The 12,524-nt window shown below is 40.3% G+C and overlaps 1 protein-coding gene across 3 annotated transcripts in view; it reads right to left on the reverse strand.

The window, feature by feature from the left end:
- The window catches only part of ALMS1 (ALMS1 centrosome and basal body associated protein), a 138,945-nt gene that overhangs the window by 47,651 nt on the left and 78,770 nt on the right, over positions 1 to 12,524 (reverse strand). For all 3 annotated transcript variants that reach the window (XM_048846406.2, XM_075128150.1, XM_048846404.2), the window contains exons 9-11: positions 7,931 to 9,686; positions 6,373 to 6,498; positions 1,601 to 1,771 (exon numbers count right to left, since the gene is read on the reverse strand). In XM_048846406.2, the coding sequence (XP_048702363.2) occupies positions 1,601 to 1,771; positions 6,373 to 6,498; positions 7,931 to 9,686 (2,053 nt within the window). The remainder of the gene's footprint in view (positions 1 to 1,600; positions 1,772 to 6,372; positions 6,499 to 7,930; positions 9,687 to 12,524) is intronic.

Consider the following 12,524-nt stretch of genomic DNA (forward strand, 5'->3'; position numbering starts at 1 on the left):
AAGACTAATTTTAGCTACTGCCATGGGATAATTGACACTTCATACATTATCTCAATATAAAAAAATGCACTTAATTTCATCAAAGAGTAATGTTTCCAATGGTGCAGTGTCCCCTCTAGCAGAGTGCTGCAATGATAAATTTGAGCTTCTGCCTCTAGAAATCAGTTTCTAGTTTTAATATCAGCCAACCCAAGCTATGAGGGGGAAGGAGTAAAGATACAGTAAACCCAACAGATATTAATATTCAATACTTATAGAGATGAATCAGTACCTGGCAATGTGACGTCAGGTATCCCTGGACATGAACAAAAGGTCTAATGAGTCTATGGAGCCATCCTGTCACATTTTAGTTGCCAAGAAATTGCTATTCAACGACCTCATGATAATTTTCCACACCTGACTGAGAATACTTTGCACTAAGTGTGCCTTTTATTGGATGACCTCAAAGCATTTTACTAAACCTTAACTGAGCTTCAGCACCCCTTGCATGTTGTTAACTGTAATTATATCTATTGTGCTATTGGGGGAGCTGAGGGACAGAGAGACACAAATAACATGATCATGAGAAATCAGTGAGAGTACAACTCCTAGTCCTGTGCTCTAACCACACACTCTCCTGTGTAGCCAATTAGTTCATTTTATCCATATATTATTGTACTGTATGATGTTATGATTAACTCATATGCTATGTTACAAATAATTAATAGATTTAAGTTGTAGAATTATAGAAGTATAAGACTGATAAGTATTTAGAAGTGATAAGTATGCATTAGGTATCTAAGTATAACAGGGCAGAAGGCCGAGGCCTGTAAGATTTTAAGCTTAGTCATACTAGACCATATATGTTTAAGAAGTGCTTGACATAAGTAAATGACCAAAGACTGACCCTATGCCACAGGATCATGAGAAAGATGTGCCAACAGATGGTGTTACAAAAATTGACCGCAAGGTACTGTTTAAAACCATGAGGTATTGATACCCTGTTCTCTTCCAAAATATGTCCTGACATCAGGGTAGATGTTGTGTGTAGATGCTAATGAGAATAAAACAACCTATGAAAAATGGGTTACCCCAATATTCTTGGGGGGCACAATACAGATAAGGAAAATGAGTGTTGACACCTTCATGCATATGCACACAGTATTAGGTGTAGACAGAATCACATGATAAGAGAGGGTGCCTGGATTGGGTAAAATGAGTTACCTATAGGAAAACTCCAGCAGGAGCCAACTCTCTCCTGTGGATCAATTGGCAAGCCAACCATCAGACCCGCAGAATATCGTTGAGGATGTGAGTATGACAACAGTTATAATTATTGCATAGTTTGTTATAGGATTTCTATATGCATAGGTGATTGTAACTTTACTTATTGCTTTAATGCAACTTGTAAAACAGATTAGATCCTGTACTTGTGAATGTATGTGTGGTCACTATCCTTGGTCTTCATGTGTTCCTAAAGGCTCTAAATCTGAAACTGTAGCAACCAGAGCCAAACCCCTGGTGGTATAATACAACATCACTAAATTCACTTTAAATAAAATAAAAGGCTATACCTGTAAGAGATATAGAAAAGAAAAATGCACATGGATAATCTAATTACCTGTAGTAGCTTCCAGTGATGTCTTTTTTTCTTTTGCCCAGGCTACCTTAGGCTCAGATCTCTTACTGTAGACACCCTCTTTATGTTTAATAGCTACAATGTCTAGAGGATTCTCATCCATGGAGCCAAGTACCTTTGCTGGAAAATTTGGAGGAATAGCATCATTTGATCCTATAAATAAAGCAAGCAACATGGTCACAGAGGTTTATGATAACGAATAAAAAGTTAAAGCGAAGCAGCACAGAGAAGGTACAGTTTTAAGAACAGGCCAAACCAGGCCACAACCTAGAGCAGTGGTGGGCTGCAGGGACGTGCAAGCCACTGTTTTTCCACAGCTCCCATTGGCTGGGAACAGCAAACCCCGGCCACTGGGAGCTGTGGGCGGCCGACAGTCAATGTAAACAAACTGTCTCGCGGCTCACGAGCAGATTACCCTGATGGGCCACAGGTTGCTCACCACTGACCTAGAGCTTTCATGTCACAGCAAATCACTGAAAGGCAGCTAACATAGGGAGTTTAATTTATTGCCTGAGTAAGGCATTATTAGTAGTGCATTCAACTAATGAACAACATAGTTCTAGTGAAATAATACCAGCAGCTTAGTTTTTCTATAGCGCCTCTGATCCCACGATCAAAAGATGCTTCCCTCTGAGGTAGGCAAATATTATACCCATTTTACTACAGACAGGCACATAGAGGTTAAGATCACACACTCAGAGGTCCAGACTCCCTCCTGCTGAATCTTCATATTCAATTTTAGATATTTTCATTGACTGATGCAAACAGTTATTTTCTGGGATCTGTACAGGGAAGGGATGAAGCAAGCTGACAGACGTATGAAACAGCAGTTAGAGGGATTTTTTTTTCTAGTCCTACTGAATGCTTCTTTAGCTACATAACTAGGTCTGCACAGCCTCTAAACAATAGCTCAAGACAACAACAACACATTTTTCCAGCAGAGCTCCCACAGCACCACATTTCTGTGTCCTATGAGTCTGAAAGCCTAAAGAGACAGTTAACGGATTTCTATTCTTTGGCAACACCATCCAGTTACATTCAGTGGCCTTATTCAACTCAATTTTCTTCAGATTGTTCTCATGAACTACGAGTCCTAACTGCAGCAGGGAATTTAAAATCATAGAATCATAGAATATAAGGGTTGGAAGGGACCCCAGAAGGTCATCTAGTCCAACCCTCTGCTCGAAGCAGGACCAAATCCCAGTTAAATCATCCCAGCCAGGGCTTTGTCAAGCCTGACCTTAAAAACCTCTAAGGAAGGAGATTCTACCACCTCCCTAGGTAACGTATTCCAGTGTTTCACCACCCTCTTAGTGAAAAAGTTTTTCCTAATATCCAACCTAAACCTCCCCCACTGCAACTTGAGACCATTACTCCTCGTTCTGTCATCTGCTACCATTGAGAACAGTCTAGAGCCATCCTCTTTGGAACCCCCTTTCAGGTAGTTGAAAGCAGCTATCAAATCCCCCCTCATTCTTCTCTTCTGCAGGCTAAACAATCCCAGCTCCCTCAGCCTCTCCTCATAACTCATGTGTTCCAGACCCCTAATCATTTTTGTTGCCCTTCGCTGGACTCTCTCCAATTTATCCACATCCTTCTTGAAGTGTGGGGCCCAAAACTGGACACAGTACTCCAGATGAGGCCTCACCAATGTCGAATAGAGGGGAACGATCACGTCCCTCGATCTGCTCGCTATGCCCCTACTTATACAGATTTTTAAAAATACTGTTGTGTGTTTTCTAGAACCTGAGCTGCATCATGTCTACATTGCATTTGCACTGTTAGCACCCTGGTTCCTAAAAAGCCCACACATCACATCTACCTCTCTCTTCTCCCTTACATTACAGCAGACAGAATGGGTGAAGATTAGGAAACATGTGGAGACAGATTTGGAAGCCTGACCTTTGCTTTTACTTCTGTAATTTTTCAGATAAGATTACTGTGGACACAGTTGTAGTTGTAATTATTATCCAGTATACCTGTATACCAGGGAGTTAAGACAACATCTTCATAACATTAACTGTGGCTGCAAATTTCTGTGGGTGCCAAAAGGGAGACCAGGTTGAAGTATACCTGAAAATCAGGCCTATAATGTCTGTTATGAGCAGCAAATGCTGTACATAGCAACCATATTTAGAGAGAAGCAGGGCAGAATATGCTGATGAATCATTCTCTTTCTTCCACTCCGCTAGCACTTTTTGAAACACAACTATAAACCACTTTAAGAAAAAACAAGTTTCTAATCTGAAATCACCTAACTTGGGGCTACCTTAAAAACTCCGACAGGTTTCAGAGTAACAGTCGTGTTAGTCTGTATTCGCAAAAAGAAAAGGAGTACTTGTGGCACCTTAGAGACTAACCAATTTATTTGAGCATAAGCTTTCGTGAGCTACAGCTCACTTCATCGGATGCATACTGTGGAAAGTGTAGAAGATCTTTTTATATACACACAAAGCATGAAAAAATAGTTATGGGTAAGGACAAAGTCACAAAGTTCAGCCACCAGGTTAGCCGTGACATTATCGGGGATAATGTTCTTGATGGCTTGTAGTTCATCTTTGTGTGGAATGTTGGTGGCTGAACTTTGTGACTTTATCCTTACCCATAACTATTTTACATTTGGGGACAATGTATACCTTCAGATCAGCGGCACTGCTATGGGTATCCGCATGGCCTCACAGTATGCCAACATTTTTATGGCTGACTTAGAACAATGCTTCCTCAGCTCTCGTCCCCTAACGCCCCTACTCAACTTGCGCTATATTGATGACATCTTCATCCTCTGGACCCATGGAAAAGAAGCCCTTGAGGAATTCCACCACGATTTCAACAATTTCCATCCCACCATCAACCTCAGCCTGGTCCAGTCCACACAAGAGATCCACTTCCTGGACACTACAGTGCTAATAAACAATGGCCACATAAACACCACCCTATACCGGAAACCTACTGACCGCTATTCCTACCTACATGCCTCCAGCTTTCACCCAGACCACACCACACGATCCATCGTCTACAGCCAAGCTCTACAATACAACTGCATTTGCTCCAACCCCTCAGACAGAGACAAACATCTATAAGATCTCTATCAAACATTCTTACAACTACAATACCCACCTGCGGAAGAGAAGAAACAGATTGATAGAGCCAGAAGAGTTCCCAGAAGTTACCTACTACAGGACAGGCCTAACAAAGAAAATAACAGAACGCCACTAGCCGTCACCTTCAGCCCCCAACTAAAACCCCTCCAACGCATTATTAAGGATCTACAACCTATCCTGAAGGATGACCCAACACTCTCACAAATCTTGGGAGACAGGCTAGTCCTTGCCTACAGACAGCCCCCCAACCTGAAGCAAATACTCACCAGCAACCACATACCACACAACAGAACCACTAACCCAGGAACCTATCCTTGCAACGAAGCCCGTTGCCAACTGTGCCTACATATCTATTCAGGGGACACCATCACAGGGCCTAATAACATCAGCCACACTATCAGAGGCTCGTTCACCTGCACATCCACCAATGTGATATATGCCATCATGTGCCAGCAATGCCCCTCTGCCATGTACATTGGTCAAACTGGACAGTCTCTACATAAAAGAATAAATCGACACAAATCAGATGTCAAGAATTATAACATTCATAAACCAGTCGGAGAACACTTCAATCTCTCTGGTCACGCGATTACAGACATGAAAGTCACTATTTTTACAACAAAAAAACTTCAAATCCAGACTCCAGCGAGAAACTGTTGAACTGGAATTCATTTGCAAATTGGATACAATTAACTTAGGCTTGAATAGAGACTGGGAGTGGCTAAGTCATTATGCAAGGTAACCTATTTCCCCTTGTTTTTTCCTACCCCCCCCCCAGACGTTCTTGTTAAAACCTGGATTTGTGCTGGAAATGGCCCACCTTTATTATCATACACATTGTAAGGAGAGTGGTCACTTTAGATAAGCTATTACCTGCAGGAGAGTGGGGTGCGAGGAGGTATTTTTTCATGCTTTGTGTGTATATAAAAAAGATCTTGTACACTTTCCACAGTATGCATCCGATGAAGTGAGCTGTAGCTCACGAAAGCTTATGCTCAGATAAATTGGTTAGTCTCTAAGGTGCCACAAGTACTCCTTTTCTTTTTTCTTAAAAACTCTGATATACCTTCCTTAATACATGGTATCATATTACACTTCAGAATGCATCCATAACAAGCTAAACAAAAAAGGAACATTTTAAGAGGAGATTTAAAGCAGGGAACTAGATCAGGATGGATGGGAGGACCGCTGAAGAAATGAAACAGGCCCAAATGAAGAAGCAACTCCAAGTGGAAAGAGAAGAACTAAAGGAAAATCTGCCAGGTTGTGTGAAAAACATACACACTTCTCCTTTCAGTCCCAACAGACAGAGGTAATGAAGTCTCTGACTAGAGAAGTCTAGACCACATCTTTCAAATCCAGGATGTCACATCTTTATGTTACAAAGCTAAAAAACATAAGTGGCATAAATATACTGGGACAAGATTCTACTCACAGTTTCACAGAGTAAATCCAGATAAAGTAACTATTAAAAATCAGTGGAGTTACTCAAGATCTGCTTGTTGTAACAGCTGAATTTAACTCATTAGAACATTCTGCAGTTGCATTATGCATACTTAGCCCTATTGACTACAGCAAGAGCTTAGAACTATGCATTCAGACTCAGGATAGAATTTGGCTCAGTTTTGTAAAAGTTTTTAGAAATGTAAATACCTGAGTGAGAGCTCTCAATAGTGGTCTCTGACCTGACAGGAGATATTTTGGGTCCTTTCATCGGATGGGGAACATAATACATCACGGAACTTCCAGAAGGCTTATATGGCAACAACAGAGGCTGATCTGCAGGAATGGAGAGCAGTGCAATTAACAGAAATCAGCAAAGCCTAAAACTGTAATAAGCCGAGGTCACAGATAAGGACCCAAAAAGATCCTGGAAGATGTGCTGCATAGATTGTGTTCAGTTTGCAGTTTACTATTTCCCTAGAGCAGCAATTCTCAACTAGGGGCCCGGGGCTCCCCTGGGGGACCACAAGCAGCTTTCAGGGGGTCCACCAAGGGCCGGTGTTAGACGCTCTGGAGCCCAGGGCAGAAAGCCAAAGCCATGCCTCACAGTGCTGAAGCCTGGGGCCCCAAACCCCATCACCCAGGGCTGAGGCCAAAACCTAAGCAACTTAGCTTCGTGGGGCCCCCCTGTGGTTTGGGACCCCCGTTAATTGCTCTGCTTGCTACCCCCTAACACTGCCCCTGGCTTTTATATGCAGAAAAACAGTTGTTGTGGCACAGGTGGGCTGTGGAGTTTTTATAGCATGTAGGGGGGGCCTCAGAAAGAAAAAGGTTGAGAACCCCTGCCCTAGAGAATACGCTCTTTAAAAAGAATGATCAGAAAGGAGTCTACCTGCTAGTTAGAAAGCTGACCCGCTTATAGCTAGAAAGGATGACTTAATCATTTATAACATTCCTTAAAGATTAATAAAATGTGTGACTAGTGAGACCTGTAATAAATTTAAAAAGCTCATTTACATACCAACATTGCTCACTGTGAGTAATAACTAATGAAATCACCTGCCTGTGTTTAGGTCAACAAATATAACATGCAACTATGGTGCAACTCCACTGGAAGATTCTGTTTGCTGCAGGTGGCAAGGGCTGGAGCACTTAGTGCTTCTTAATAGTGAAGATAAACAATTGTTCAAGTAGCTGAAAGGATATCTTTGTATTCCCATTTAAACAGAGCTGGAGGTCTTCACATATTGAAGGCATCTGATCTCTTCTCACCCCATATGCACACAACTGACTGATGTTGCTTTACACAACACCTCAAAGAGGAGAGAGACCCAGAGTTTGGAACAGAGGAAATATTATAGAAACTGAATGAGTCTACATACACTTGCATTGTGCAGCAGCAATCACTGGTGTAAAGAGGTACAATTTGCACGGCCTGCACCAATGTGAGTTAATCTGCCACGTGAGTTCAGATTTTATTGGGGTATATATCATCACTACCACATTCTCTCTCTCAGTAGCTGTGTAAATAAATTATTTTGCCCACAGAGTAATATACGATTAGTTACCTGCCAACTCAAAGGTCTCTGAGCACCCTCATGATTTCTAATATGCATCATTTTAAATAACAATTTTAAAAATAAGTTCATTTAAAAAAAAACCCCTTTGTTTCTCCCACTAAGTGCACAAGAATCAAAACATTTGACTTGACAGGTTGTGTGGAAGAGGAAAGATTGTAGATTCATGGAAGACACTTTGATTTTCTCACCAGCTGGCCTGTGGGAAGGCGAAATGTGGTTCAGAGATGAAGTAGCTAGGTTAGCGATTTCACATGCCCTTTGGTGAGAGGACCCAAAGGAACTGGTTTCACCATCTTCATTGCTCATATATATCTCTGCTGAAAATGTTGTCTTTTCAGGACTTTCTGTTGTTATCTGAGTTATGGCATCAGATGTTGCCTTTCCAGTTTGTGCAGAAACTGTGATCTTGAAATTATCCTGCAGATTATGTCCACATGAATCCAAAACTCTGGTGTGAGCCTGACTTGAGAATGGTACCCTCTGGCTACTTTCCAGAGGCATATATCTTAAATCTTGTGAAGATATTGGTTTTGGGAAGTGTGAAGAACTTTGATCCTTTGGGATAGATTCAGTAGTTAATAATTTAGAGGCAGATTCTAACAAAATTTTGGGGGGAGAGCTTGAAAGCATTTGTTGAGCAACAGTCTTAAGTCTGTCATTAGATCTTGTTTCAGCTTCAGCATCCAATATACTGACCAGTTCTGAATTAAGTTTTGGGGAGAGAGTTATGTGGACACAAGACAGTGCTTTCCTGGTTGGAGATGAAGGAGATTCAGGCATGGCGGTTAAAGTTTTATCTGGGGAAGGACAATGTGTCACATTGGCATGTCCGGTCTCAACATTTGTCTGGCTGACGGAGAACATATCAGAAGAAAGTTTATCCTTTTCCAACGAATTACCATGGTCTTTAAGCAAAAGGTTTTGTAGGCTATGAACTGGACCTTCTGAGCTATCTGCAAAGGGTACCTGGTTGTAGAGATTCATCTTTCCCTGCTGATGAGGACTCATGGAAAGAGGTTGATAAAACATATTTACTTCTTGATCAAATTTCATATCACGATCAACCCCAGAAAATTTGGAACTATGTCTGCCAAACCCAAGAGTATCGTGAGTGGAAGATTCAGCTTCCTCAACACTATCTGCAACTAGGGTCAGTCCTTGGTCAGTGTATGTGGTTATAGAACCTTGACCTGATAAAATTTCTTTTTCTCGAGAAGTTCCAAGTTTGCCAACAGCAATGGGCACATGTTGAAACCTGTCTTTATCTGCACTAAACTTAAAATCATTATCATGTGAGTGAGTGGCTGTTGGGCTTGACGAAGGACATGATTTAGAACTTTCCACTTGTTGCTTGCCAGGTCTCTGGTCTTTAGCACTAACAGATACAATTTCAAAAGGCATTATACCATGAAGAGTATCTTCACTGAGACTGGCACTAGGGACAGTGGAAGCTAATGGAGACTGGGATCGTTTACAGGATGCAAAAGTGATGGAAGTAATCTGCTTCGCAACTTCTACAGAAGGCTTTTCTGTAGACTGCCTCTTCTGAGATGAAAGAATCACATCCTCTTCTTTTGGTGCACAGGAGCCATCCACCAATCCCAATGAAAATTTATCCATATCTTTACACAAGGGTGTGTGGAGCTCAATGCTAGCATCAAAGGGATTAGGTCTGAGCGTCTGCAGCTGATGGTAGATATGTTTTTGGATGGTATTCAAAGCTTTAAACTGTGCATCATCTAGTGGTGAATAATCAGCAGGGTCACTTCTATATATTGGTGTGACCGGTCTTGTGTTTGACTCTGGAGACTCATTAAGTTTGAAATCTTGGGTCTGGCTGTCAATTTGCAACTGTTTGCCAGCTGGAGATTTGAAGTGTCCTGTGTTCTGCCTCCGACTATGGCTGTGACTCATTATAGCCTCTGAATTGTTTCCCCATGGATCCTGTAAATGCAAAAAAACCACAAAGATTCTTGAAAAAAAAAAATAAATTGTGCAATAAGAATTTAACAATTCAAGTAAGGACTAAAGTTGGCAATAACCCTATTTTTGCCATCACACAGAAAATACAAACATTTTGGAACACAACTGCTAATATGACTGTAAACATAACAAGACTGGCCTTCAGGTATGCCAGAAAAGCAGTCAGTTTCAATGCCACAATATACAACATGATCACTGTAATTTACCTTTCTAACAGTATTCTTCAGGGTTTGGTTTTATTGTAATAAAATAGACAATATATAGATTTTCTTGAGATAGGGAGGAGGCAAGCTGTAAGTACTTCTTATTGAACAAAACTTGCTCACTTCATTCACTGGGATCTTGCTCTCCCACTTCGCTACCCCACCAGCTGTTTGTTTCATCCATCCTGTCCCATCTTGTTATAAGCCTAGATTATAAAGTGTTTGGAACAGAGACTGTCTTCTTACTTCTCATTTGTACTGTGTCTAGCACAGCAGAACTCAGATCCCCAACTGGGGCCTCTAGACATTAAGAAATGACAAATATTGATATGGTTAGGCCATTAGCTACTTAGGAGAGGACCTGACTGATTACTATGGGACACTACTGCTGTCAGACATCTTGCATTCCATAGCTGTCACTGTAAGAAATAAAACGGGGCACATAAAAATTCTCCCTTGTTCCACTCCAACAGAGTTTAAGAAGCCAAGTGCACGTATGCTTCACACACAAATCAAAGAAAGCTTCAATTACTGATAAAAGCAAAGCAAAAAGCTATTCTTGAAACTGATACATGAGAAAAGTCTTCAATTAAAGTTTGGTGATTTTAATTCTCACATTTAATAGTTCCTTTTTTTTTGACTAAGAAACAAATCTTTCCAACAGCAGTCTAAGCATTAGATCTGCAACAGTGCTCTTTCTGCAAGCCAATGTCAAACTGACAAGAAAATTAAAACAGAATTCAAAAAATATCCAGAGTTTAAGAAGCCACTATTAGTTAGCAATAACTTTTCACTCTCCAGACATATGTCATCTTTTTTCCTATTAAAATATACATGTATTCCATAAGAACATTCTTTTGTTTTACAAAAACTGGTAAGACTGCTTTCAACTGTACTGGAAGTAAGAGTGGAGGGGTAGGGGAGAAATCTTTAGATTTCTAAAACCAGACCAGTTACTTACCAGTAAAGCCACCAGGTAAAAAACTCAGTCAGCATTTTTAATGTTTTCAATCACGTATAAAAGTTGATGTTAATTGTGATAATGATCCTACACTTATAGAACACCTTTAATCCCAAAGCACTTTACAAATGTAAAATTAACATTGAAACTATACACAGGAATTACTTAATCGACCACTGAAACACAGGCACCTCTGGTATGAAATGTGCAACTGCACAATAATTTAGGACACAGAGATAAAAACAGACTTGCCTTGGCAACAACAAAACCTAAATAACAAAAAAACTAAATAAAACATGGTATAGCCCATCAATTAATCAGAAAATAAGTGCTGCCCTACTTTCTGATGATTCTTTCTCCTGGTCACATGATGTTCTGTTTGTCAGATCTCTTGTCTTTCATCTATTAGTGTGCTATCTTGCTAACATGGGCAACTGAAGTAAATGGCAAAATTTCCATTAATTTAAATGGCAGGAGTTTGCCCTTCAATTGTTAACTCCTTTGTGTATAGACTATATCTTCCTCTATATTCTGCTCTTTAATTTCTAAACAATAAACTGAAGCTTGGTGTCTCTGCACAGTCATTTGCGGACAGTTGCATACCAACAAGTACACAATATGCTGACACAGACCTGAAAGATACTTTAGCCAGCTCTGGTTACTGTGCCAAATTTGTTTACTGTAATGTAGTACTAAATAATGCACATAAAAGTATGCCGATATAAGGTTTGAACATACCAGACTCTCTGCTCTCTTTCAAGTTTTCATGATAAATAATGGACATTTTAAGGTGTTATATTTACCCCTATATAGTAGTGAACGTATGTGCAGACTTACCAAGGATAACCACCACTCAAAACAAGGCTTTTTGTTTTTAGATATGTCTCTTGCAGGTTTGTTGATTTGTTTTGTTTAACAGAAGAGAATAAAACCTAGGTTCCCAAGAATATCTTTATTAGGGAAGGAGCACCAAACAAACAGCTTCTCTCTGCAGCAGCTTACCTGATAGATCTAACAGGTGGCATCTTTAAAAGAAAAACTAGAAATAAAATACACCTCTACAGAGCAAATCACACTGTAAACAAGTCGACAGGTAAGTAAACAAACACCAAACTCCCAGATGCATGCAGAAAATTCTCAACTAGCAGTCTAAAATTCCTTAAGTCAAAGGGGTATGCTAACTAAAGAGAGGCCACACGGTTTAACCCCACTGCAGACAGCACTGAGATGCATCAACCACACTCCACACAACATGCTAGAAAACCGCTCTCTCTTACATCACTTCATCCTATCACCTTTAGTTACAAATTAGCATCAGAAGCAGTGCCATGATCACCACATACTGGAAATAGACAAGAAACATTTTTGATCAGCAAATTTTACATCAATCTCTTTAGAGCCCACATTTGCTCCATAAAACCTCAATCCCTGTCCAATTTCTTTAGAAATAGAGAATTTCATTGACAGGGACGAAAGTGTATTATTTTTAAGATACCAGTATTTGCATTCCTTTAATTTAGATTCATTCAAAATTGACGGACTTTCCACTGATGCTGTGAAGAGCTAACGTGAAATAAATTATATTGACCTGGACAAAGTTTAGATAGTCCTGTTTTTGCTTAGAAAATCTATGTA

This window comes from Caretta caretta, chromosome 4, assembly GCF_965140235.1.
Source record: "Caretta caretta isolate rCarCar2 chromosome 4, rCarCar1.hap1, whole genome shotgun sequence".
In the NCBI taxonomy this organism is placed as follows: domain Eukaryota; kingdom Metazoa; phylum Chordata; order Testudines; family Cheloniidae; genus Caretta; species Caretta caretta.